Genomic DNA, 27,840 nt, shown 5'->3' with positions numbered 1-27,840 from the left:
AAGGTCCCCAGGCCTTCCAGCCCAGCTGTTACGTGGTTGGTGGCAGCATTCCGGCCCGAGGAGAAGACACTCCCTGGAAGATAAATGAGGTCTCTCTCCAAGCAGGCAGATGCCCAAATAGGATCATACACTGGGTCTTAAGGACAGACTCTTTCTGCATTCTCCAAGTTTCTGGATTGAAAATAAACTTCTGCAAAGTCCTTACAGCTTGTCGCCAGCTAGAGCCAAGACTCCAAATGACTGGGCTTTTGGAAGTTTCCAAGGCCTTAGGACCAAATCCACCTCTGCCTCTGAGAAAGGACCTAACTTGGGAGAGTTTATCTTCCTCTCTGGGCCTGAGCTCCTTCTTCTCGGAAAGGAAAGCTGCCATGAGATCAGGGATGGTTACCCGTGTCCTCATCCAGTAGCAGCTCTGATGCCCTGAGAGGCTGCATCTGTGCTCTGCAGAAAGGCGCGCTGTGATTGATTAGTAATGTCTGCCAAGAGTACAGGACGGGACAGTGGTGGCAGAAAGGGGGATTATTTGCCCTCGTTGGACTAGATCACTCATCTAGATCTTCTAGATATAGATCATTCTAGATAGTCATCCCAATAACCTAGCTGACCCCCCTAAGGGTATGACTTGTCTATTATTTCCACATTGGTCATCAAGCTGTTTTATGTTGGGACAGTTACCCCACACAGCAGATTTGACCCATCCATTGAAAGACAAGCAGCCATAGTTTTCTGCCTTGTGGCATCCTTGTGCATGGAACCACTGTCCACGTACATGGAACTGGGGTCTCCCATCAGCAGGCCTGGAAAGAGGACATGGAGTGGCAGGAGCAAGGTTTCCTGGGGCTCAGCATTTCTTAACAGTATGGAATGGAAAAGCAGGTGCGTCTGGTGGCCAGTGGTCATCCCCAGCCTCATCTCTCTGCCCAGATGCATCCATGATCCTCATTGACCTTCCAGGTTCACCATTCACAGTGCCAGCCTCCCGGGGAGGCCAATTCTGAGCAAGTTGTCTGTAAATACTGGTGATCAGCTGCTGTCTGTAAATACTGGTGATCAGCTGCTCTTTTCCGTGGGCTAGCACACTGGCCTTTGCCCTCTGTGCAAGGTATCAAGTCAGACTCACAGAGATTAATCATGTGGATTCAGAAATAAGCCTGGGAAAGCTTGGGAAGAGCAGCCTGCTGTCAACTTTTTAAAGATTTTAAAATCTTTACCACACAGTAGTGTGTTAAATGCTCTGATAAGTCCTACAACCAAGAAAAAAATTTAATCTTATTTTGCCTAAGCATTTCCCATGCGTGTTTGTCCCAAGACCCTTCTAATAATGCAACATTTTCCCCATCTAGTCTGCTATGAAATTAAAGGTCTATGGAACATCTTGGTAAACTGCGCCTAACCTAGATCAGGCAAGCTCCAGGCAAAGCCCATTTCCTCCAGTTCGGTCCTCAACAGGACAGCAGCGATCTCAACCTCATGGAGAGGAATCCTTCGTATTCTTGGGAATAAGCGTTAAGGAAAGGGGTTGTGTGATCTCAGTGAACAGGAAGGAAGGAGCCCTTCCCAGCCCTGAGAGGGAGGAGCACTCACTGGTGAGTTTCCTGGGACAGGGGATCACAGTTAAATGTCTAGTCCAGTACGAGAGACACAGAGGGCTGGGCTGATGGTGCAGGCTGCCTGGAGCAGGGGAGCTGGAAGGACCCAGGGGCAGCTTTGCCAACCCAGACACACACACTTCCTGGAAACCTGGGCCATTGTTGGCAGCCGGTCAGTCTGGGAACACAACGGAGAGCTTCCGTGCAAACTCCTCCAGGGGTCCCCACCCTCTCCTGCACCCTCTTTCAATCACTTCCTGTTTTCTCTCCCTCTCTCCTGGTTACAAGCTACACATAACCACAGAAGCCGGTAACAGTAACCTCCTGGGGGACAGTGGCACACAGAAACCACTCAAACAGGGCTGGGTTCCTCGGAACCCACGAGGCCAAAGACTCATATTTAAAACGTTGGCTCTACCTCTTAACAGGCTGGCTTGCATTTGCCGCAGTTTCTTCATCTGCGAAATGCAATAACGGTACCTATTTCCCAGGACTGTTGGCCTGGTACATAGTAAGTGCTCAGTGAATAGAGGCTCTAAGGGATGGATGACTACTCTTGCCCTTCACACTTAGATGCCCTGGGACACCTGGCCAATGGGTCTCTTTATGAGTCACATCCATGGAACGTGGCCAATGCACGTTGCGGGGGGGCGGGGGGTGGAATCCATAGCACAGAGCCTGAGTGTGGGAATCTCATTACTGCCCGGGCCCCACCTGTGGAGCCCTTCCGCCTTCCCTGCAAGGAGCAGCTTCTGGCCCCCTAGACCAGTGCCTCACCCTCTCTCTGCATTCTGTAAGCATTTACTGAGCACCTACTATGTGCCAGGCCCCATATCAGGCAAGGACCTCCCCCCGACTCTGCCCTAACTGTTTAGAGAATGACGTAGCTGGTAGGACCTCAAGACAGGAACCTGTCACTTGTGCTGATCATCAGGGGCAGTGACTGGAGAGGAAGGTGGCCTACTTGGCGTGACTCAGAGAGAGTCGGGGAGAATGAGAACCTTCAAGACCCTGGTCACCATGTTCCAAAGCCCACCCCACATTTGCTTCTCCTTGCCCTCAGAGGTCAGGACCAGTCCCATGCAGGGGCGTGCAGCTGATGGCGGGGGCAGGGGGCAGTTAGTGGAGGCTGGAGCCCAGGGCTGGCATCCACCCGAGCCTGCTCAAAACCTCACAGGCACGGCCGAAGAAGGACACGGCAGGCACACAGCTTGCCATGATCCGTTCCTCTGCCGCCGAGCCAGAACGTAAATAAAAGCAAGTGTCAGGCCACCAACCACTTCAGACCGGGCAGAAGCACTGGCTCAGCAGTCAAGTGCACGTCACGCAACAGACCCGCTGTCCACCCCCACCCGTGGAGTTGACGTCCAGGACTCTCAGAGCTAGGGAGGAAGGGATCCCATGTGACAAAAGCAACATCAGTGTCCTGGTCCTCATGGCGCAGGGGTTCTGGGATCTTTCTCCCCAGAGGTCTTCTGTGACCACAGTGACCAGTCAGGGTGTGAGAAAATGCTTCTTAGTGGGTGTTAGGGGTTGAATCATGTCCCTTCCACATACACACACACACAGAATACATACGTTGAGGTCCTAAACCCCAGTCCCTCAGAGTGTGACATTACTTGAAAGTAGGGTCATTGCAGGTGTCATTAGTTAAGGCGAGGTTAAGCTTGAGAAGGGTGGCAGCCTTACACGAAGAAGGCCGTGTGAGTTTGGAATCAGAGGTGAGGAGAGCCATCTGCAGCCAAAGACGACCAGCAAACCACCAGGAGCTAAGAAGAGGAGGCCAAGGAAGGACCCCTTGGCAGAGGTGTTGGGGATCAGGGTGCGGCCCTGCTGACACCTTGATTTTAGGCTTCCAGCCTCCAGAACAAGACCAGTCCTTGGAGGAAGGGGATCAGGAAAGGCTGGCAGGGCATGGGGACGGGGAGGGTAAATCTGGGGACTCAAGGTTGAGCACAATGTGGGAACAAAAGCCTGGAATAGGAGTGTTGCCCGGAAAGTCCCTACAGTCACAGTCTCAGGAACATCAAGGGTCTTCATGGAATTGGAATGGGATGGAATTGTGGCCCCCTGCCGCAATGCACACCTCCACCTACCCCCCCATCCCGATCCCTAGGTCAAAGTCCCAACTGCCAAAGTGATTGTATCTGGAGATAGGGTCTTTGAAGAGGTAACTAAGATGAAATTAGGTCCTAAGGATGGGGTTCCCATCCAATCTGACTAGAGAAACAGACCCCAGGGTTGTGCGGGCTCAGAGAAAAGGCCATGTGAATACACAGCGAGAGGCAGGATGACTGAAAGCCGAGGAAGAAGGTCTTAGGAGAAACCGGTCCTGCCCCCAGAACTGTGAACCATCCTGCCATGGAAATCCCCCTACCTAAGGTGTCTTGTTATATGCCAGCCTGGACGTAATAGGGTCTGAAATAGAACCACTCCTTCCATCCTCCAAAGTCCGAATTCCCTCTACATCACGTACACCAACCAGTCCTCACGTCTGCCCAGCCCTCTCCAAGGACAGGGAGCTTCCCACCTCCCCAAGCGGCCCATCTTGCATCGAGGGTCAAGCTGCTAGAAAGTTTTTTCCTCACTGGAATGAGTTCTCTGCCCCCCTAACTCCCAGTCTGGCTCATGTTCCTCCCTTGGGAGCCCTATGCAAGTTGGCTTCTTTTTCAGTAAGCCAGTCCCCTAGATCAGAGGTTGGCAAGTGTCTCTTGTAAAGGGCAAGGTTATAAATATTTCCAGCTTAATGGGCCACGCTGCCTCTCTCATAACTAGTCAGCTGTGGCACCACAGCCCGCAAAACCCATGGTTCGTCTGCAAATGAATGGCGATGGCCACGTGCCAATAGGATTTCATTTCTTGACATCTGAATTCTATAGAGTTTTCATGTCTTATGAAATCTTCTGGTTTTTTCCCCCAATTAGAGAATGTAAAAAACTTCTTGGGGGCGGAGTGGTTGCATATGGCCCCGGGCCATACTTTGTTGACCTCAGGTCTAGATTTCACAAGATGGGGATTGGGCCTGGGCCAAGTGTATACCATTTCCTTGGTGTTTCCTTAGATGATCGGCCACTGGCAATGGGGGGGCAGGGGTGGGGGACAAAAATGGTGGGAAGAAATGAAGCCTGGTTTGGTGGGGTGGGAAAGGGGCAGGACCAGGGATCCTGGATACAAAAGTCTAGTTGTCAGAGACCAATCCAGGGCTCCTATGGACCAAAGAACTGCAAGAGGAGGGCTCTGTGGCAAGATGGGGTTTTCCCCTTTGACCAGCAAAAGGAAAACCCGGATGAAACACCATTAGGTAAAGACTTTGAGTCTCCAGCTTCATGCTTGGGGCTAACCCCACATATGACCAAGGGGGGCTGGAAAGGTGGGGGCCGTGGTAGGAAATGCATGTGGTCTGAGAAATGGTAGCATTCAGGGTGCAAATCCATGTGCCCTTCGGAGATGGTAAGTTCAAGGCTTCCCAGGCATCTTCACTCTGGGGACTGGTGCCCTTGGGAAGCCTGTGTAGGTAAGGGTTTGCTCAAAGCAGGGCCCAGAGTTAAACAGCTCGCTGTCGGCCACAGGGCACAAGTGCACACACACACACACACACACACACAGTCTTTGTTGTGCGAATTCTATAGAATGAATCACAGGCAAGGCTGGCAAGTACTATGTAAACACACACACACACACACACACACTCACACACACACACTCTCCCGTTTGTTTTTCCTTTTTCCTCGCAGAAGATGAATGAATGTGACCTCCTCCCAGTACTTGACTCATGAATAAGACTGAGGTCAGGGGGGAAAGCAGAGGTTTGGTTCTTCCTGAATTGCAAGGTCTGCAAATGAAAACTACCTTCTAAACAATTCAGGGTGGTGTCGCCAGGAGGAGGGTGGCAGGAAGGGGCTTTGGACGTCTGGATGCTATGGAGACCGAGGAAGGGGAGGGCAAGGGAAGGACGCAGGTGAAGGTAGAGAAGTCAAGGGCAGGTGGTGTGGGGCCAAGGACAGATGCAAGGAACCCTGTTTTGCAAAGCAGAGATGCTCCTAGGGAGCAGGGAAGGCGGGGGTGTCCCCCTGGATCCCTCAGACCTTGTCCTTAATCTTAAGCTGGTACTCACGAAACAGAAAAATCAGCCTTTGGTGACCCTCCCCCACGGTCCCCCGCACTGCAGGTCTTGCCAAAGGCTCTGGGTGGCCATGTGAGTGAATTCTGGAAATGACAGCGGCAGGAAGGAGCAGTCCTGGCGAGCCTTCCACCAGCAGGGTCGCCGCGTCCCGCCAGCTCCTTCCCTTCCTGACTTCCTTGCCTGCACTCAGGTCCCCAACGACGACTGGGGTCCACAGACCCCAGAAGTCCTGGTTGGATTAGAGGAACCAGGACTGGATTCCAGGTCTCTGGGGAGCTGGTGGGCAGAGCCAAAGCAGGCCCAACCCCATGTTCAGGGTCGGCCCTTCAGGTGGCTTGCTGGGATTCGTGTGGGTGTGTGTAAGATGGCCCGAGATACACAAGTGTTGAGCCACGAACCACAGTCACGGAAGTCCCCAGAAGAGGAACATCCACTTAGAATAGCCCACAGGAGTGTCCTTAGTCTCTGGTCCTGTGCAGGTGGGAGCCCATGCAGGAAGGCCCTCTGGGAGGCTCAGGCATACCCCTTGGCCAGAGGTTCCAGAAGCATGACCATCTCATTATTTTTTCCAGTTTGGAAGCAGGCTTGGCCCCCACAGCATGAATCAGTCTGGGATCACCCAAAGTGGGGCAGACCCCCAAACACCCCTTACATCAGGTGGGGTGCTGAGTCTGAGCTCGGGTAGGATTTTTGAAGTCTTAGGTCCCCTCTCTGGCAGGGGGATGTCGGGATAAGGTTGAGACCAGAAGAAAACCAAGCCTGAGCAGTGCCTAGGGAGGACAGTGAGGCTGTGGGCTTACCCTGGGTATCCTGTCTACGGCCCAGCTGCCTGGCTACCACCCTGCTAGGGGACAGGCCTCCTTTCGCTGCCAGGTCAGACAGGCTTTGTGATCAGAAGACATCCCCTCCTAAGGGCTGGGACCTAAGAACAAAAGACAAGAGGCTCGCCATGTTATTCTGCCTGACTGACCTGCTTCCTGGATCCTTCCTGCATAACCCTTGGTCCCAAGGTGGCTGGGAAAATCCACCAGCTCAGGAGGGAGCGAGAGGGAGGGATGGAAGGCATGAGCACTGAGCAAGCGCAGACAGACCTCTCATGGGGAAGCCGCTCTGGGACTTGGCACCGGGTAGGAGCTAAGAACACAGACCCTCTTACAGTCTCCCTGCTTGCCTCCCCAAGAGGACTTACTAAGGTGAAAGCATAGGGGATCCTTTGTGAATTTAACCCAACACACGTCGATCAGGGACCCACGTCCGTCGCGGTGGTGGACAAACTTAGCTGGTGTCGATGCCAGAGCAGGAGGGGAGAGAAGGAATGTTCTAGAACTTCCTCCCCAGACCCCCCAGTTCTCAGGCCCCAGACTTCAGGGGGTGTCAAGGATAAAGGTGAGCTGCAAGGAGCCCCCTGAAGTCATCTTGGCCAGGAAGCCATTGTGCTTTTCAAACGGCAGGGGAGCGCAGGGGCAGTGAGACGACAAGGGACGGCGCTCTCACAGAACAGGAGAAGGCGGCAGAAATGGGGACCCATGCCCCAGAGAGGCCCAGAACTCAAAGACATGCAAGACTGTTTTGTGCACTTCGGAGCTATGTGCAAAGGAGCCACAGATCATGACAGGCTTGGGTGGGAGCCTCTGAGAACAGATGTTTACAAAGGAACAACTGAGCTCCCCGGTCCAGGTCTTGGCCCCGTGGCCTCCACGAGGTGGGTGCTCAGCCCCAGACCCCACCCCATCTTTCCAGACAGTGCAGCTGGAACCCACAACCCAGGGACTGAGTCAGCCAAGGGGCGCTCCAGGGCTGTGGCTGCAGAGTGCTGCCGCTTGTCGCCAGGGATCGAGAGCAAAACGGTGTCGCGCACGGAGACACACACGTACACACAGACTGGTCCTGCGAGCCTGCCCACGCGGGCCTCTTGCCCTCGTCTCCATGGCCTAGGGGCTCTACCGACAGCCTCCAGTTTTCTTCTCGACACGGTCTCTGGACTTCACGCATCAATCTCGCTTCTCCCTGGCTGGTCCTGGTAAGTCCTAGCTCAGGGGTCCCGAACCCTGCCCGGGCAAAAGGGCACAGGTCTGGGGAGTGGGGAAGCTGCCGAACTTGGCCGTGCAGTGCTCCCAGGCCGGCCGGGGTCGGTACCCTCTGATGGTGAGCCTCTGGCCTCCTGAGCTGGCAGAGGGCAGAGCAGGGAAGGAGAGGTGGCTCGGGGGCTGAGGCAGCTGAGTGCTGTCCCTTTGTCCAATGGTCACAGCCTGGAGTGGGGAGAGAAGAGAAGGGCACGAGGTCACTGGATACAGCAATGCCATCTTTGGTGAATGAGCACCCTCTTGGTGGGCTAGGAGGCTTGAGAGGAGCTCTTTCTGTCTACAAGAAATGGTGGAAGGAATACCCCTTTATACCTAGGTCCTACTATGTAACAGGTTCATGGACCTAATCTCATTTGAACCTGAGAATAACCTGCAAGATAGGCACCTTATACCCATTTCACAGAGGGGTTTAAGATGGAGGCACAGAGAGGTTAGGTGTTTTGCCCAAGGGTGCACAGCCAGGAAGCAGCAGGGTCAGTATTGGAACCTAGAACTCTTCCCACTCGGAAGGGCTCCTTAAGGGCTGGAAATACAGGAAGAGGAGGTGAGACCAGGAACCACCCCATACACTCCTGCTAGGAGCGAGGCTTTGCTGACCACTGTTGAACCAAGGATCTGGGCAATGGTGTCATATGTCAGTGCCCACTCTCCCAGCAAGGTTCTGGAAAGAATCCTGAAGGGACACAGGTAATCTCTGTGTAGAAGGAGCAGGGTAGAGGTATCAAGATGATGGATTTGGGTCCAGACCAACCTGGGTTCCAAAGCCTCCTCTCCTCATTAGCTGTGTGACCTCTTGGAAGGTACTTAGCCTCTCTGTGCTTTGGTTTTCTTCTAAGGAAAAACTTAATTGTGCCTCCCTCCTAGGGGGAGCTTCGAGGAGTCAGCAAGGCAATGCAGATAGAATGCTTGACCCAGTGTCTGTCACATATGTTTGGTAAGTGGCACCCAGAGGATGGAGAGCATGCTGATGGTCATGGGGAAGATCTGGACCAATGGCGTGCAATAGACATACAGCGCTATTGAAAAAAATCGGAAGCAGGGACTCCAACAGACACTTGTATGGCACTGTTACGGCAGCCTTATTCCCAGCAGTGAGAATGCAAACAACCAGCGTATCCACCAACAGATGGAAGGACAAGCCAAATACAGTACATATGTACAACGGATTAGTGCTCAGCCGTGGCAAGGAGTAACGTTCTAATACGCATCATACCGTAGATGAACCTTGAAGACAGTCTACGTGAAGTCCCCAGACACAAAAGAACAAATATTGTAGGACTCCACGTGTATGAAATGCATAGAATGCGCCAGTTCACAGGGACAGGAGATGGGGGAGAGGTTACTGGGGGCTGGAGGGAGGAGGGACTGGGAGTTACAGTTCAGTGGGTCCCCTGTGTTCCGAGGGGACGAAGGCTTTGGAAATGGTGGTCGTGGTGGCACAGCACTGGGATGTGATCTGTGCCACTGAACTGCACCCTGAAAAGTGGCTAAGATGGCAAATTGTATGTGATATATATTCCAATACTTTTTTTCTTTTTTGAGTAGGCTCCATGCCCAGTGTGGAGCCCAACACGGGGCTTGAACTCGTGACCTGCACGGAGATCAAGAGTCAGATGCTCAGCCGACTGAGCCACCCAGGTATCCCTCTACCACCATTTGTAAAAACAATGTCATATACCCACGCCCTCAGAGTTGTGTATTCTAAGTAGGAGGATTATATGATGTGTAAGCTATATCGCAACAAAGTTGTTTTTTTAAAACAAAGAAATGCCATGCAAGTCATGGAAGTCATAAATTTTCTAGTCATATTTTAAAAAATTAAAAAAAGGGTGAATTTAATAGTGTATTCTATTTAACCCAATGTAACCCAAACACTGGAATTTCAAAGTATCACCAGTCCTATCTGTGTTAATGGACAAATTACTGAATGTCCTTTTTTCTTTTTAATCCTAAGTCTTCAAAATTTCCTGTGGATTTTACATTCACAGGACATCCCATCTCACTATATTTTGAGTGTTCGAGAGCCACATGTTGGGAGTGGCCACTCTCGGTCAGCGCAGGTCTGGACCCTCGCACCTCAGAGGGTGGTCCATGGACCAGCAACACCAGCATCACCTTGAAGCCAAATCTCGGGCCCCGCCCCAGACCTACAGAATGGGAATCTGCAATTCCCCTGCAGGTTTGGAATGCACAGGAAACTTCAAGATGCCTTGCTCTGGAATGCAGGCTTGTCCCAATCTTCTCTCCAGTTCACCATGGGGCAAGGTGTACAGGGATTCTGGGAAAACCCAGCTCCTCAAGTGTGACCCACTGGAGAGGCAAACCCAAGGCCCCAGACGTAAGTTTGGAGTTAGCTGTTCACGTCCTTGCAACATGCTGGCTACTGTGGAGACCTCCTGGTTGGCCCCCTCCATGGATTCCCAAGACCTAGATAGGATCTACTTTAGCCTAGCCCTCTGCTAATCCCCTGATGACACAGCAGGCTTCTGGAAGGACTCCAGCATTGACCGCACCACTGGAGTGACCATCTCCAAGCCAGATGAGTGCGATCGAGAGAGCCATGGGGTCTGATGTTGTGGGAAGAGAACATTTCAGATTAGGAAGCTGGAGCCTGACCTGTGTTCCCAGCTTTGTCAACAGCCCATGTAGATATGGTTGAGTTCCTGAATGTTTCTGGGCCATAGTTTCTCCAAATGGAGGAGGTTGGATCAATCTGGAAGGTCCAATGAAGGCATCCCATGCATTGATTCTGAGTAACTGGTGGTGGCTAGCAGGTGGGGTGAGTGATGGTGGATGTGCTGTGATTGATTCGCCATGCCTGCCACAGGTGCAGGAATAGAGCACAGATGCCACACACATCTGCATCCATCCTAGGTAATCCCTCTCCGAATACAAAAAGACACTATAAATCGAAGCCTAAAAGGAACAGAAGTCATCTTTGTTTCTCGGTATCAAAGTAGAAAAGTCCTGGGGATTACAAACCCCCATGTGGAGGCCTGGCTTGCCTCCAAGGGCTTTGCCTTGACATGACCTCCTCCGAGGGGCATTCCCTGACCCCTCCCTTCCACCCAAAGCCCCCAGTCATCCCTATTGCAATTTTGTCTTCTTGTTTTCTCAACACAACTCTATCTGAAATGATAACCCTTTTAAAACACATCTACCTGCCTATTATACCTGCTCTAGAAGGTCAGGGAGCTGACTGACTTTGTTCGCCCTTGGATTTGCACTCTGAGAACCAGGCCTGACACAAAGCAGGTATTCAACACACACAGATGGAGTAGAGAACGGAATGAGTAGGGGCGCCTGGGTGGCTCAGTGGGTTAAAGCCTCTGCCTTCGGCTCCGGTAAAGATCCCAGGGTCCTGGGATCGAGCCCCACATCGGGCTCTCTGCTCAGTGGGGAGCCTGCTTTCTCCTCTCTCTGCCCGCTGCTCTGCCTACTTATGATCTCTATCTGTCAAATAAATAAATAAAATCTTAAAAAAAAAAAAAAAGGAAGCGAATGAGTAGAAAATTTCACTGACCCTAATATCCCATCCTGCCAGACCACAGGGTCTCTATTTCCTTGTTTCTCAGCCCAACTGTTTGCAAAAAAATGGAAAACAAGGCCCCCAGCTCTCCCTCCAACCGGGGAGCTTTAAGCCCCTCTATTCAGTTGACTTCTGCTCTCTCCTCCCTGATGCCCGAGAAAGCAGAGGCCATCCGGGTGATGGCCCAAATGACACTGGTGTTTGTTACATCAAGCACTCTTGGGACCCCATCTGGGCTCTGACACTCACTGGCCAACTTGCCTGCACTAGGTTAGCTGGGGAGGGTCCTTGCCTGTCAGAGCCTCCCTCTCTCTGTTCTCACATTCAAGCCATTCCCAGTCCTGGAAGGCCAGCAGGACGCGGCTGACCTTCCCTGCCGGCAGACAAAGGCTGCTCAAGTATACGGAACACCTGCTGTGGGGGGACACTGTACCAGCTGCCCCAGCTCCCGGGCTGTGGTCATCCTCACCACACTCCTGCTAGAGCCGTCTGCCACCCTCATTCTTTAGAGGCTGCCACTGCTGCTCAGAGAAGCCGAGTAACACGCCCAAGGCCACACAGCTATCAAGTGACAGAGTGGAGGTTTCCAATCCTTATCTGCCTGATCTGGGAGGTCTGTGCTCTTTCCAAGTGTCTAGGGAGAGGCTGGGCCGCTGGGGCCTGTCCTCCAGGCTCAGCAAGGTCAAATGGTGGGGTGAGGGGTAGCCTAGGGCCTCTCAGGTGAGATGCTGACAACTGCTCTGGTGTGCCATGTCACTCTGTGTGTGTGTGTGTGTGTGTGTGTGTGTACACCTGAGTCCGCCTCCAAGTGTGGGCTTTGAGCACAGGGCTGTGTATTCCTAGAATGTTCTTGTGCAGTGTGTGTGTGTCCCTAAGTGCTCCTGTATGCATATGTGGATACAGGTGTGTTTTTAGCTTAAGTTTCTGTTGTGTGTGTGTGTGCGCGCGCATGCGTGCGCCTGGCTGTGTGCGTGAGTGTGCACAACCATCTGTGCCTGGAACAGCAGGGCTGCGGGAGCAGGGACCTCTTGGAAGCCTCATCCGAGCCAGTCTTGCTCTCACCTTCTGGAGAAACCACTAAGGCTGGGCCTGGAAGGGAGGCCCCCAGAGAGAGGCCCCATGAATTACCTCATTGAGAACCACTGATCTCCGTCTAGGAACGAGGCGGGGGAGGGCTCCAAGGAGGAAGCCTGAGAGACACTTATGGCCAGGAGAAGCTGAGAATCTTCCCTGCCCTTGTCTTCATGCAACAGAGAGTTCTGGAAGCTGTGAGATGCCATGGTGGGGAGAGCTTGCTGGCCCCAGGGGGACATTTCCTGAAAGCCAGGCCTCCTGGAGGAATCCACTGTGTAGCAGACATATGGGGCGTGTTGGGTTCAGGCCATCAGCTCCCTGGTGATCAAACTCCCTGGGGCATCAGCCTTCATCAGGAAGAGATGGGCAAGGAGGTAGCCATGGTAGCAACAGGGACCAAGGCCCTGGATGGCAGACCCTAGACTCCCCTGAACAGGAACCCAGTAAGAAGGCTGGCGGTCGGGAGAGGAAGGTGGGTATGTGGAAAGGAGATGGCTGGCACAGGTATGGGGGAGGGGAGCAAAAAGGCAGCAAAGGCCAGAGGACAAAGGCAGTGGGGAGAGATATGAAAGGAGAACACCTACTCTGCAGACTTCCAGAAATGTCCGGGGTGAGACAGGCGGCGGTTTCGCTTTGGCAGTTTCTCCAGCATGTCCATGAGCTTAGTGAAGGTAGGTCTTTCTTCTTGTTCAAAGGCCCAGCAAAAGAGAAGAATGTCCTAAAAGAAGACAACATGTGGTGATTTAGTGTAAATAGTGATGTCTTGATACCCTTTGGCATCTCATTGGGTCTATTTTTCTACCCATTTGTTCCACTTGCATATATCCCCATCATCCATCCACCCACCCATTCATCCATCCATCCATCCACCTACCCATCCACCCATCCATCCACACATCCATCCACCTATCCATCCATCCATCCACCCACCCACCCATCCACCCATCCACCCATCCATCCACCCATCCATCCACCCATCCATCCATCCACCCATCCACCCATCCACCCATCCGTCCATTCACCCATCCGTCCATCCACCCATCCATCCATCCACCCATCCCTCTATCCATCCATCCATCCATCCATCCATCCATCCATCCATCCCTCTACCCATCCATCCATCCACCCATCCATCCACCCATCCATCCATCCACCCATCCCTCTACCCATCCATCCATCCATCCACCCATCCACCCATCCATCCACCCACCCATCCATCCACCCATCAATCCATCCATCCACCCATTCATCCATCCACCCATCCCTCCACCCATCCATCCACCCATCCATCCATCCATCCATCCATCCATCCATCCACCCATCCACCATCCATCTATCCACCCTACCCATCCATCCATCCCAATTCATGCATTCACCCTCATCCATCTATCTATCTATCTATCTATCTATCTATCATCTATCTATCTATCATCATCATCATCTTTCTGTCTTTCCTTCCACCCATCCACTCATCCAACACATGAGCCCATAGAGCAAACTAAGTAGGTCCTGTTCTAGAAGGTCTAGGATACACTGAGATCAGTAATGCTCCCCAAGGAGTTTCTTGGCCATTTTTTTTCCTCAAAGGGAGGGAGAAAAGTGTATCCTGAGGTCTCTATCCATATCCCAAAACCATAAGTGCTCTTCAAAGTTAAAGCGTTGGAGGTTACTTTTTTTTTTTTTAAAGATTTTATTTATTTATTTAACAGAGATCACAAGTAGGCAGAGAGGCAGGCAGAGAGAGAGGGAGAATCAGGCTCCCTGCTGAGCCGAGAGCCCAATGTGGGGCTCGATCCCAGGACCCTGAGATCATGACCTGAGCTGAGGGCAGAGACTTAACCCACTGAACCACCCAGGTGCCCCTGGAGGTTACTTTTAATAATCACCTCATCCGAGATAGGAAAGCCTATATATAGGTAATCCTTAAAAACATACCAGGTAATTACTCCTTCCCTGATTTATGTGTCTTCTGATCAAAAGACAGCACTCTTCCTGCTGTGTTTTAGAGGGTGATTATTAATTTATACTCAGGCTTCTCTGTTTGTGTGTATCTTATTCTGAGATGGATCATGACTTAAAAATTTTTATGTAGAAGCAAATAAATTAAAATCATAGCATGGGTAATATTTTAATGAATATCTTTTAAAAGTAACAGAAAAGGAGGAATTCACTTTTTCTACTTGATGTAGCAATTCATTGCTAGAAATAGTCTGGACAAGTGCTACCGCACCCTTGAGGCGGGAGCCTGAATTGCAGGCATAGTTCAGAAACCTCCCTTCCTAAGCTCCAAATCACGTGATCTGAAAAGGCTGTGGACTGGCTTTTGTGCCACCCTTTGGGGAAGCATTCGTAACCTTAACACATGGGAAAAAAGTTGCTCTGAACTGTGTCTACCTCTCTCCTTGACCCCCAGAGCACTGTCCCAGGACTTACCGAGATTTCTTTTCCCATGCCAATCTGGCTGAGGTTGGGTTTCATGCCTGTGCCCATTTGCCAGATTATTGCCTCTGCTGGTTGAGTCTTGAAAGGCCACTCCCTGGCATGGAGTTCATACCATATTGTGCTGTTGGCAGATATAAAAGAGGTCGTTGATGTGGTATGTCACTCACGACCCTATGTCCCCTCACCAACACACATCTACCCAGCCCTCCTGCTGGCTCAACCCCTCCACTTTCTAGTCTCTTCCTCACGGGACCGTTGTTTTGCTAGCCAGGACACACCTAAAGCTTTCTTGATGTCTTTGAAGTCATGCTTGTCCAAGGATACCTTCCCTGGTATCCTTGAACACCTTGAACCTACCCCTAAATTAAAATGAGTCAAAACCTAGAACCCAAAAGTGTAACAGAATGTGGTTAGGATTTCTGACCCCCACACTTGTAATTCTAGGAAACCACTGTAAGGAAATACTTCAGAGATACAAAAAAATCACTTCCAAGGATATTCTGTACAGCATTATATATAATATAAAAACAAGGAGAAATGACACAACTGTTCATTGAAAAGAATAGGTTGCATGTATTATGGCAAATTCAGAAAAAATGGAATATGATATTATTATTAAAACACTTCAATGAAATTTTGCCGACATGAAAAAATGTTTACTATCTAATTTTAAATGAATAAAGCAGGATAGGAGACTGTATATAAGGTAGTACCTATTCTTTTTTTATTTTTTAAGATTTTATTTATTTATGTGACAGTGAGAGAGACAGAGAGATCATAAGTAGGCAGAGAGAGAGGGGGAAGCAGGCTCCCTGCCAAGTAGAAAACCCAATACAGGGCTCGATCCCAGGACCCTGAAATCATGACCTGGGCTGAAGGCAGAGGCTTAACCCACTGAGCCATCCAGGTGCCCCAGTAATACCTACTCTTAAAAAATTATATATGTATCAGCAGGAGAATAAAGAGAAACTGCAAAATGTTAATTAATAATGGCTAATTCTGGGTATATGATTTTTTTAAAAAATAATTTTGTTTTCTAAATATATGGCATCCTGTGGAATAGTGGGGGAAGATGCTGGGGATAAGGGTGGCAGTGATGGCCGTGGCGGGGTGCCATGGGGTGCTCACAGGATGCTGCGAATTGCTGAGCTGTCCCAAGCGACTAGGTCTCAGCTCACCGGGAACAAAATTCCCCAACTCAGGAAATATCTGAAACGAGCCTTAGGGAATGATCTTTCCTCTAATCTAAAATAATTTATGCAAATTTGCTTTAAAGAACATGAAGCACTGTTATCTTCTTTACTGATCAGAGGACTCTGTCAAACCAGCTATTTCCAGGGTCCCGCTTCTCAGCATGTTGTCCCCCTCCCCGGCTCCCGCTAGACCTTATTCTAAGCCCTTTGCATTTATTATGATTACAGGGGAGGTGTGAGAAGCATGCTTTTGTATTTTAGTGATTTGACATCTGGGGGTCTCCCTGACCCCTGGAGGGATTGCCCTTCTCCCCAGGGGCCAGCTCATTCCTGGAGATGGTAAATGACTCTCTAGCGAGTGCATTTTTCATATGCAAACTAACCAATCCAAAGCCCCACCCCACCTCCATCAGGCTTTCACTGGGGCCCAAATTCTCTCCTCTGGATACCCCACACCCTAGAGTCCACTGCATTAGGCAAACCAGCTCATCTTAGCCTGCTTACCCTGTCTCACCGGTTCCTCCCTGAGGAAACCACACTGAAATCTCCTGCCTGCATTTTCCTCTTGCTCCCTCTGCCTTCTGACCCTGGTGCTTTCCCCCACCCCCCCCACCCCCGCTTTTGGAAATCATGAACAACAAACCATCTTTCTAATGATCCTTGCTTCCTATTTGATTGCCCTCATCAGACCCGAATCAAAGTAAGACCTACATTTTCAAACAGGAGGCACGATCATCATCCCCATTTTTCAGAAGAGGAAAACTGAGGCTCTGGAAGCTTCTGTATCTAACCCAGGGCCACACCGCTAATAAGAGGTGCAGGCGAAGCTGAATCCATTTGATCTGACGACAGAATTGCAACCCTGGCCATTACGCTACGAGGAAACTATAATTGATCCTATTTCAGAGTCCTCTGTGAGTGTAAGTGTAGGATTCGGGGCAGGGGGGGCAACACTGCAGCTGACTGTTAGGGCCTTGGGAAGGAGGCGCAAAACAGACTGCAGGCAAGGGCTCATGCAGAGGGGGAAGGGAGCCTAGCAGGAGCCTGGGTGCAGGTGCCTTACAGGCCTTTTCTTGCTGGGTCCTCAGTGTCTGTCATACTGGGTTTATTATCTTTTATTTACAGTTGAGGGAAATAGGGCTTTTTGTGGTGAAATGACTCTGAGGTCCTAAACCCTCCAACTCCGGGTGGCTCCCAGATCCACCCCGGATTACCATAAGACAAGTCAGTCACTGAGCCGCCTGGGGCCTGTTCCCTCCTCTGTCATTCGGATGCCTGTCAAGATTTCAGGAGACAGCACCCACAAAAACCTAGACACGGTGCTCCACAGGCTTTTAAAAGTCCAGTTTTGTTCTAAGTCATGCCTAAGCATGATGTTCCCAAGCAACGAGAGGCGCCTAATTGACAGGAAACCAAGAGCACCAGGTCCCCCAGAATTCAGCAGTGTCAGGAATAAAAGCCTCATTAAAACTTCCTTTCAAACCCAACTTCCAAGAGAAACTCACACTAAGAGAAAAATAAATTGCTAAAGATCAAAACTCCAGTGGGAAACCAATTACTTATTTTGGTGCATTTGTTAATTACATTCTTGTTTCTTTTGCTAAATTTATACTACAATATATACCAACTTAATTACTGCAGCTTGGTTTCAGATAACAGTATCTAACTAGATAAAGTTTTGGGCGCACACTAATCAAGGCAAACGACATCTAAAGGGGTCCGAGGGATGAACGTCTAGAATCCTGATGTGCCCGCAAACGCCCCCCCACCTCTCCTCCCCGGGCTTTACAGAGAAGACATAGTGGGGGTACTTTTCCATGGACGACGGTCTCTCTAACGTCTCTTGGTGGTGCTAAGTCTAATTGGACACACCTGCAGGGCTGCACTTTGCCAAACAGCTTGCCCAACCTTGTCTCTGTTTGTAACCAGCCATCTTTGCAACCGCTCCAGTGGACAGGGTAAGGCAAAGATCAGCATGGCTATTTGAGGGATGGGAGCCTAGGAGCCTTCCTAGATGCACCCTCTTGGAGCCCTCGTCCTGCACCTCGGGGCTGAGTCCTGCACCTTCTATCTGTCTCTACACTTGCAAAGACATCCCGTTCTCTCTCATGAGTGCAGTTTCTCTCTCTTTGTGGAATAGCCCTAAACTCTGAGAAGCCCTTAAACAGCTGAAAAGCCACAACTCCAGTTGTGTAGATACAGCTGCCTTCTGGTTGGTTCCATTGGCCATCTCCAAGGAAGCCCAGACTCACTGTGTCCAAGACTGCTTTCTTTGCCCTCTTAGCATAGCCTACGTGTCCCCTCCAGGGTCTCTACCTTGGGGAATGACACTAATCTCTCCCAGTTGCCTAAGGTAGGTATCTGAGCACCATCCACATTCAACCCAACATCAGACCCCATCCTCCCCCCACCCTTCCCCATCCATTTCCAGGGTCCAAACCCACTGGCAGGAATTTGGTAGAGAAGGTCAGCCTCTCCGCCTGGATTGGTCGCCCAGCCTCCTAATCTCATCCTTCCTCCCATTCTCTGCACAGAAGAAGGATTATTCTGAAACTCAAAATATTATTACATCCCCCGGCTTAGTAACCATCAATGGCTCCCCAGTGCTGTGAAGATGAAGTGAAAACTCCTTAACTCAGCCTCTTAGTCCCTGTAGGATTGACTCGATTTCCCATCCTAGTCTCTCCTGTTACCACCCCCAGCTCATATTTTCCCGCTTCCCCATCTCTCAGCTCCCTCCCCTCTCCACACCCCATATGTTCCTTCATTGTAGGAAATCTGTATTCTACGCTAGGCCTCTTCACATGTTCCTTCTGTGTAGACAACTCACCCTACCCTCATCAGGCCCACTTATATTCAACCACTAATTTAGGCGCAGGAGTCACCTCCTCTGGGAAGCCCTCTCTGATCTCCCAGGCTGGGATTAGCTCCTCCTTTACTCCCCCAGTCCTGCTGAGGCCTTGTGTCAACAGCCATGTGAGGGGGCCCCCTTGGAAGTGGATCCTCAACCCATCTAGCCTTCAGATGAGACTGCAGCCCCAGCCAACATCTTGACCATAACCTCACGAAAGATCCCGAACCAGCTCAGAACCATTCGGCTAAGCACCACCCCCACCCCCAAGTTCCTGACTACAGAAACTTGAGATCACAGATGTTGCTTTAAGCCCTCAAGTTTTGGGTAACTTGTTAATGCTATGTGTTCCATACATATTGCTTCAGCAAATAAATGAATGGGTCAGTGACTTGCCACTGTCATGTAACCAATTAGAAACCCGTCATATTACGGTTTGCTAGAGTCACTGTTTCTCCTACACCCCACTTGGATACCCCCATCTCACCCAGAACACTGACCACCTAGGCCCCAGCAGGTAGGTGCCCCGTCTCTTCCAAAAGAAGAGAAGGAAGGGTTGGAAATTGTCCCTCTGCCTGGGCTGGGGCTCCCCATGGCCAGCATGGGCCACCTACCCTAGTGCAAAGACATCTGAGTGCTTGGAGAAGGGGAGCTTGTCCTCTTCTGTGTCGGGAGACAGCTGGCGGATGATCTCTGGTGCCAGGTGGCAGAGCCAGCCGTTCTGGATGCGTAGCTTGTCCTCCCGCCTGGAGATGCAAAACACAGAGTGAGCCCGCTTCCCAGCCCAGGGAGGACCAGTCCCCCTGCACCGACCCCAAGCCTCTGGACCACTTCCACTGGCTTTCTCACATCTCCTGCAACTGGGCACTGCCTGTCCTTGTACTTGAGGCCAAGCCCCAGCAAAAAAGGGGCAAGGAAGTCTGGTCTGGAGGGAGACGCTCAACACCCAAACCATCCTCGGGTCCCTCTCCCTCTGAGGCATCCCCTCCTGCATATTCATTCCGCCCATACAGCTGAGTCTTGTTACTCGAGGCAGTTATGTTGTATAAAGTCTCTGCAAAGAGAGAATTAGCAAATACAGAATCCTGGCTCTGAGAGGAAATATGTATTCACGCACACACCTCGCATCGGGTATATCTTAAATCCTAAAAACAGCTCATTCTAGTACATTCTATTTTCATTATTTTAAGGAAGAGAAAACAAGGCTCAGAAGCATTGAGTGATGTGTCTGGGGCGGCCCCACAATCACGTGCCAGAATTGCAAAACTCTGTCCCACTGGCCCCGAGGCCCAGGGCTTCCTGCACTGCACGGCTCCCTCCTGCCTCTGTTCCCAGGTCTTCTCTGCCTGCTGGTCCTCTCTGTACGAGAGCTCAAGCAAGAACGAAGGGCATCCCCTTGTCTGACCTCAGCTGGGAACACATACACCGGGTGATGCAAACTTTCACCACTCTGTGCATGGCTGGGAATGACTGTGAGGTTGCCGTATTGATTTGGGGGTGCAAAGAGGTTGAAGTGAGTAGGCAAATTCGCAAATGTGGAATCCATGAATAATGAGGATTCACTGGATTTCTGGAGAACTGCTATGCCTAAGCTCTCTGGTTTTGGCACCGGGAACACAGAAGTGATGGAAATGTGCAAGGTCTGTGCCCTCCTGGAGCCTGTGCTTTGGTAGGAGAAGGGGGTGACAAATGAATTCAATAAATAGGAAAAATACAGACAATGATAAGCATTATATGAAAAAATTTAACAGTGGAATGTGTCAAAGATAAGAGGGATCTCACTTTAGATAAAATTGTATCTGGAAAAAAAAATTTATCTGTATTTATCTTCACGTGGTAAGACTTCAGTTAAGTACAGAGTTTTCCATTTGGGACTGAAATCTGAGCAGATCTCCTACAAGGCTTCCACTGTCTCAAGACTCCCAGGAAAGGGCCAGTTAGTTACTACAGGGAAAGGGGGCAGTGATGGGGGATGGGGATGGATATCTCCAACCATCGGGAGTGAGATCATGATGGCCCAGAGCTTCCTGAACGTGGAGAGCTGGGGCTGGCTGGATTCTCCGGTTCTCCTAGGGTGGCTTCTGAATCATGTCAGGTGCAGAGCGCTGCTCCCTGAACTGCACCCATTCATATCCTGTGACCATGATTCCTGCCCTATCTGAACATCTTCTAGAGCAGCACTATCTCATAGAACTTTCCAGGATGATGGAAATATTTTCTGCCTGTGCTATCCAATATGGCAGCCATGAGCCGTCATGGCCATTGGGCACTTGAAATCCAGCTAGTGTAACTGAAGAATTAAAGTTTTAATTTAATTTTAATCAGAGTTAATATTCGGAATGCCTGGGTGGCTCAGTTGGTTAAGCATCTGCCTTCAGCTCGGGTCGTGATCTCAGGGTCCTGGGATCAAGTCCCACATTGGGCTCCTTGCCCAGCAGAGAGCATGCTTCTCCCTCTGCCTGCTCTGCCTGCCGCTCCCCTGCTTGTCCTCTCTCTCTCTTTGACAAATAAATAAATAAAATCTTTAAAAAAAAAAAAGTTAAAATTACATAGTCTTATGTGGCTGGGGGTTATTGGACAGCACAACTCTCAAATATTATTTACTACAAATGGGGTTTTTTCATTTACTTCTTACCATGACCATACATAGGAACTAGAATAGATGATGCTTATTAACATCATCCCTAAAGTTATCTTGTGGACCACACGGGGAAAGAGAGAACCCAGAAAAGAGAGGTCTCAGGAGTTTGGGGGTTGGATCATTCTTTGTGGTGGGGGCCTGTTCTGACCAGCATCCCTGACCTCTCCCCACTGGATACCAGTCTTCCCTCCTCCCCTGTTGTGACAACTAAAGAGGTCTCCAGACATTACAAATATCCTGGTGGGGGATGGGGACAGAAGAGCCCCAGCTGAGAATCACTGTTCTCATTTATATAGAAAATAAGGAAATGGTCCAAATGTCAGTCTTTTAGCATCAGTAACATAGGACTTGTTACACAGCAGACCCAAATCCACTGGAAAGCCCTGAGTTGGCAGGGCCGTGTGAATTCTTGCTTCTAGAACTGGGGATGCCTTCAGGAACTTAAGGATCTATCTGCTGCTTACTAGCCATGCGACCCTGAGCATGCCCGAGTCTCTACTTTCCCACCTGCACAATGGGCACATTAATCTCACACGAGGCTGACGCAGGGCTGTGTCAGCTGCCAGGGTCTCAGGATTACTAGACAGAATTATTACCTATGGATATGTTTACATCTTGAGGATTCAGAGATGGAGTTGAGACTATAGCCCAAGGTAAGAACATCACGTAAGAAGGTAGGGCCATGGCCTGAGCCAGCGGACACTCTCCAGGTACAGCCAGGTCATGGTGGGGGGCTGCGGTGAGATGGGGTGCCGCTGCCAAAAGAGAGAGCACCCCAGTTCTGATGGCATTCTGACCGCCCCTGCTGCCTATTCTGGACTCGATGGCTAAATGTCGGTGGTTTGCAATTGCTGGCTGGGCCGGGAGGAGGGATGCTGGCCACTCCCCAGCTATCAGCCCAGGGTGAGAGGGGGCACACACCCGGGAGGGGGCCGGATGCCAGGCCTGGCCCAGACACTCCGGGATGTCCTATTCCCTTGGCGATGGGCCCACCGGTGAAAACTCAAATCATCATCATTACGGTTATTATTATGATTAATAACAGCCTGCGGGGCACTGACAGGATAGTGCTGGCGTGGAAAATGGTACCTTCTCTTGATGACAATGGCAGCACAGCTGTGTGCTTGCAATGCTGGGGACCAGCTCGGGGGGGAAGCCCCGGGGTGGGTCTGGATGTCCAGGACATGCGCACTTCACTGGGTAACCCCTACCCCTGCCCAGGCCCAGCCGACCTCCCCCTGCTGGGAACCCAGCCCTGTGAATGCCCCAGGCTCTAACTTGGGAAGGAGGGGAGAGGTAGGACAGCCAGTAGCCCCTGCTCAGTGCCTCCTGTGCACCAGCTTATCTAACACACTGCATCTCAATAAGCCCACTATGGGATGGACAAGATCCTGTTCTGTGGATAAGGACACAGAGCTTCAAAACACTTAAGCGATCTGCCCAAAGCTGCAGAAGTAACAAGTGATCCCAAAAACTCCCAACCACAATTTTCCAGCAGTTCCTGGGGAAACAGCACCCTTAGGGAGCAAAGTGAAATCCTACATGAAAACTAAGCTCTACATATAACTACAGCAGGAAACACTGAACCACCAGAGGAGATTCCCAATGGGGACTCGTGGGAAACCAAGAAATGTGGATTCCTTCTAGGAGAGGTCGCTGAGAGCTCCTTGGCCTCTCCCAACACTGCCCGCGTTTGTGTTGAGGACGAGGCTGGGCAGGGGCGGGAGTGGGGGAGTACCGGCTGGACAATGAGGCCAGCAGCCACCTTGCCCTTGACTTGAACTTTCTTCCCCGGTTGACACTGGGTCTCTGTGAATGAGGTAAAGGAAAGGAGGCTCACGTCATTCCACTTCCTTTCTTCCTCCTTACCCTGGGGCTTTAGAAAAGAGAGAACCAGAAGGGAGAAAATCAGAGGTCTTGCCCTCCTTTTCTCCACCGGCAGGAGAATTCTCTGCCAAGGACGAAAGGGGGAGGGGGAGGGTATGTGGACATGCCTCTGGGTTGGAGGAATCGGATTTTTTTTTTTAAAGAGCCTTGAAGCAGGTTCCACGAAAGCATCTGCTGGGCCTCTTTTTGTCTGGACACAGATACGCGAGTTCGTAGTGATGTTACCAACTGCTTCCTCTGCCCCTTGGCCCGTGTGATGGATGAATGGACGTGTGGACGTGTGAGCGCATGCGCACCTTGCAACTCCTGTGCCCACAAACCCGCTTCTAAGTGCTGCTGGGGAGAGGAACGGAAGAAGGAACACGGTTCAGCCCTCCTGGCTTTCTCATCTTAGGGCCTTATTGATAGTTTTGGAGACGCAGTGAAATCTTTTGGGGCGGAGTCAAGAAACTTAATCTTCTGTTGCGCTTTCTGTATCTAGATCAGAAAGCAGCTAGATCAAGTGTTGCTGGTTTGGGGATGCTCTTAGATCCAACGTATGATGCAGCACGAACAAAATTCACCTTGGGGGGCCCTGGGGTGGACCTCAAAGAGATCAGACCGGCACAGCAGCTGAAACTGAAGTAAAAGGAGAGCGTGGGGCTGCCATCCGGAAGAGGTTTGGGCAAGTTATAAAAGGCCTGATTAGAGAAAACCTGCAGGATTTCAAAGTGTGTGTGTGTGTGTGTGTGTGTGTGTGTGCCGCGCCTGCACATGGCTCGTGTCCACACTCCAAATTAAAAGTCAGGGAGGGCCGACCTCCTGAATCATGGGATGTTTTTTTGGAATAAGCTGTTTCTCCTGGTCAACTCAAGGCAGCTTGCCCTCGGGTGAGTGGCTCCTGAGAGTTAATTACTTAAAGACGGTTAATGATTCTCCTGGGTGACGCCGGGGGAGGTATATGCAAATCTATAGTAATTACAGCAGCTCAGCAGCAGCTACTCTGTGCTGTGTGCCCCGTGCTCTTGGCACTGCTGTTGGATCCTTGATTGTGTTCTTTCGGTCCCACGAGGATCCCATGGACGTAGGCGTGAAGACATCGTCATTTTTTCTTGCAGGCATGGAAACCAATGTTTGGGGAGGTTTCGGGAGTATAACTAAGTCTTAGTGATTAACGGGCAGAGTCCAGGGTGGGGGCCGCAGGTGGGTCTGACTTTAAATCCCTCAGTACTCTTGCTGCATAAAATGGATCAATTCATAAGAAAACTTCGAGCAAGGACTGTTGAGGGATTCCAACTTCCAGGTGTGTCCTCGGGGCAAAGGGGGATCTTCCAGTTAAATACAAGGGCAAAGGCTTTCAAGCATTCAGGGATGCTCTGTGCCCAATAATGCCCATGCGTGGGAAGAGCACCACTAGAGAGAGAGCCTCCCCCAGGGAATCACAGCTTGCGCTAGCATCAGCAAGAGCCTAGCTGCCCAATTCAGCGACCTCAGGCCCTACACCCAGTCTTGGTCACTGATGCCATTTGGGTGGCTGACTTCCCGTCTCCCGACAGTCATCGGCCAAGAACTCCGCTGGGCCCTTGCCCCGCCGCTCACCTGCCAGCCTGCAGGACCCCGGAAATGCTGAAGAGCCCGAAGTCTGTGATCACCACTTTGCCGTTGTCATAGAAGACATTCTTTGACTTGAGGTCCTTGTGAAGGATCCCCTTGGCGTGGAGGTAGCCCATGCCCTGCAGGGAGCAAGGAGATGGGAATTTTCAGGGAACACCTGAGCGGTCGCTGCTGCTACTACTCTGGCTTGGGCTCACCGTCCTTGCCTTTCCTACAACAGCGCCCCAAACAGCCGCAGTTCCGGGGACCCCAACGCAGAGGCTCAGAGGCCGGGTAAGAGAAGTCACGGCAAATGGGAACAGGAAGGGTCCCCAAGACACACATCTGCCACCACCCTCAGACCCCCGCCAAACTGTCCCCACCTAGCTCTTCTACCTCCTGAAGAAGAAACAAAGAAAGATGGCCCTAGTGGGGGCGGGGGGCAGTGAAGACAAAAACTGAGAGGAGGTCCCCAGAGAAAGGAAGTCCATTCACCACCTCCCTGCACTTCCTTTTTGAAACATAACTTCTCTGCAGAAGATGTGTTTTATATCCTCTTAACCCGTATCAGTGCAGAAACCCCTGCCCTCCTCCAGGGATGGATCACGAGCCAGTGATCGAGACCACGGAGGGGAGAGTCGCGTGGAGGTCTCGATCAAGGGTGAGTCTCTAGATTTTTGGTTTTTCGCCTTTATGAGCAGTCACATTTTATCTCTTCTAACAGCTTAGTCCTGACACTTCCAATGGGAACTCAAAGCCCCAGTCAACGGACTAATGAGGCACCTGCCAGAAAACACAGGATGTTCCAGTTTGTTTTAATCCCAAACAACTTGCAACAATTGGATGTTTCCCCAGCAGCTGCGGAGAGAGATGGCATGTGCTCATGGGGATTCAAGCATCGGAAGGGTAAGGGATTCTAGCCGCACAAACTTCCCCGGGTCCCCACGATGGGCCCAATTATCATGATGATGAGGCAACAGATGGCAGCCAAACATCGGGGGACCAACCCTAATGTGGTATCCGGGCAAAACCCCTCCTCACCTACAGTCTGGTATTTTTCAGATCGAGTCTAAAATTTTTTTTTTTTTCAAATCCAGACTGTTGCTCTGAAGCCAGGCCATGCATCTCAGGAGGGAGCCCCAGACCCTACGGTACCTTCACAATTTCTTGGGCAATCTGCCTCGTTTTGTTGACATCCAAGACGATTTTGGCGTCCCGCACCACAGAATAGAGCGTCCGTCCCTTACACAGGCTGGAAAGCAAAAGGACAAAAGAAACGATCAGCAGTTGTTCAAAGGCGAGTGACCCCCAATGGTGGCTGGACGGGACAAGTGCGACGGCAGGTGCCACCAGTTTGCCTATCGGATACCGAGCCTGTAAATGGACCTCAGATCTGGCTCTAGGATGCAGATCGGGGCGGGGGGCACGTTCTGTCACGACACGCCCACCCTGGCACCGAGGTGCCTGCAGAAGCTAACCCAGTCCAGAGGGCAGGCTTGCCACGTTCCATCTATCCCAGACTTGCACAGAAGGAGAGCCACGCATAAACCAACAACTTCTGGGGTCCTCAGACAGCACTCAGACAGCACTCTGCCAGCCACTTGTCGCAGCTGCTCCCGCTCGCCCGAAGCTGCTGAGGGACAGTGATAAAACCCCAGCAAAGTGGTGGCTCACGTCCACCAAGTACCATCGGCCAACGATGCATTCAAGCCTTCAGACGGCGGCGTGTCAACACCGGTACTCCTCCCCCCACGCCAGATGCCTGTTGAGATGGAGGGCTTCACTTTTTCAGCCTCACTGAGTTCATTGCAAGGACCAGTGGTGTAAGATCAATGACAAGATGACAGAGGACGTTAATGCAGGGACGGTCACCCCTCCCCCGTTTAGTTGCCTGCATACCCCTCCGTCTGTCCCTCCCGCAGTGAGCTCAGTTCCTGGCACACACACACGCAGCCGGCCCTCAGTACATGGTCACGGAACGGGTGGGATGAATGATCTCGAGATTCACCACCACATTCCCAGCCCCTGGCACCACTTCTGGCTCACGGTATCGGTGTTGGCTGAAGGAGGAAGGGATGGTATTAGGAAAGTTCATGTTCCATCTCGTGTCAAAATAATGGCTTGAATTTTTCTTTTAATCTAGGTCTTCATGGCTAAAAGACTCATAGTCCTTCCTTTAGTATTTTTCAAGCCCTTGTTACATGCTGGACTTAACTGAGATCGTGTGCTTGGAGCTAGAACTGTTGGCAGAGGGACCTCAGTTTGGATCCCAGCTGTGCTCTTTACTGTGTGCCTTTGGGTGGGTTACTTAAACCCTTTGGGCTTTGGTTTCCACAGCTATCAAAGAGAACACCTACCTTGTAGAGTCACTATGAGGACTGAATGAGAAGAGGCCAGGGAAATGCCTGGCACCTGGTGGAAAGGGTAGCACAACGGTTGGAACAGGGGCCTAGTCAAACTCTGTGGGTTAGAATCCTGACTTGTCGGTTAGTGGCTGTGTGACCCCAGGCAGATGAGTTAACCTCTCTGAGCCTCATTTTCATGATCTGTAAAATGGGGTCAATAGTTCCTGCCTTACAAGATTGTTAAGGAGACTCACATGGAATCAGGTATGTAAAGGGACGGGCATCTCTCCATGCCTGACATATATTAAGGGCTGGCTGTTAGGAGAAGTAGTAAATGATCAGTAAAATGGCAAAGGCACACACACCCTTGTGCAAATATGTATTATATATTAATACACATATCACATCTGTTTGTCCAGCTATTATATTCCTGCCGATATACCTAGCTATGTATCCACTCATCCACCCATATATCTGTCCAAAATGCTACCCATGATCTTTGACTAAGAT

At 50.9% G+C, this 27,840-nt stretch overlaps 1 protein-coding gene across 4 annotated transcripts in view; it reads right to left on the bottom strand.

Moving 5' to 3' along the window:
- Window positions 1-6: 6 nt before the first annotated feature.
- KSR2 (kinase suppressor of ras 2) overlaps window positions 7-27,840 on the bottom strand; it is a gene marked incomplete at its 3' end in the record, with an annotated part of 402,908 nt that continues 375,074 nt past the window's right edge. For 3 of the 4 annotated variants that reach the window (XM_082699771.1, XM_082699770.1, XM_082699772.1), the window contains 6 exons: window positions 26,141-26,237; window positions 24,992-25,125; window positions 19,500-19,631; window positions 14,833-14,962; window positions 12,984-13,117; window positions 7-7,961 (listed from right to left, as the gene is read on the bottom strand). In XM_082699771.1, the coding sequence (XP_082555897.1) occupies window positions 7,955-7,961; window positions 12,984-13,117; window positions 14,833-14,962; window positions 19,500-19,631; window positions 24,992-25,125; window positions 26,141-26,237 (634 nt within the window). Of the gene's footprint in view, window positions 7,962-12,979; window positions 13,118-14,832; window positions 14,963-19,499; window positions 19,632-24,991; window positions 25,126-26,140; window positions 26,238-27,840 lie in introns of those variants that run through there. The other variant, XM_082699773.1, reaches the window with a different exon arrangement.

Source organism: Mustela nivalis (assembly GCF_964662115.1).
Source record: "Mustela nivalis genome assembly, chromosome: 14".
Taxonomy (NCBI): Eukaryota; Metazoa; Chordata; class Mammalia; order Carnivora; family Mustelidae; genus Mustela; species Mustela nivalis.
This window is presented reverse-complemented; position numbering and strand designations above follow the sequence as displayed.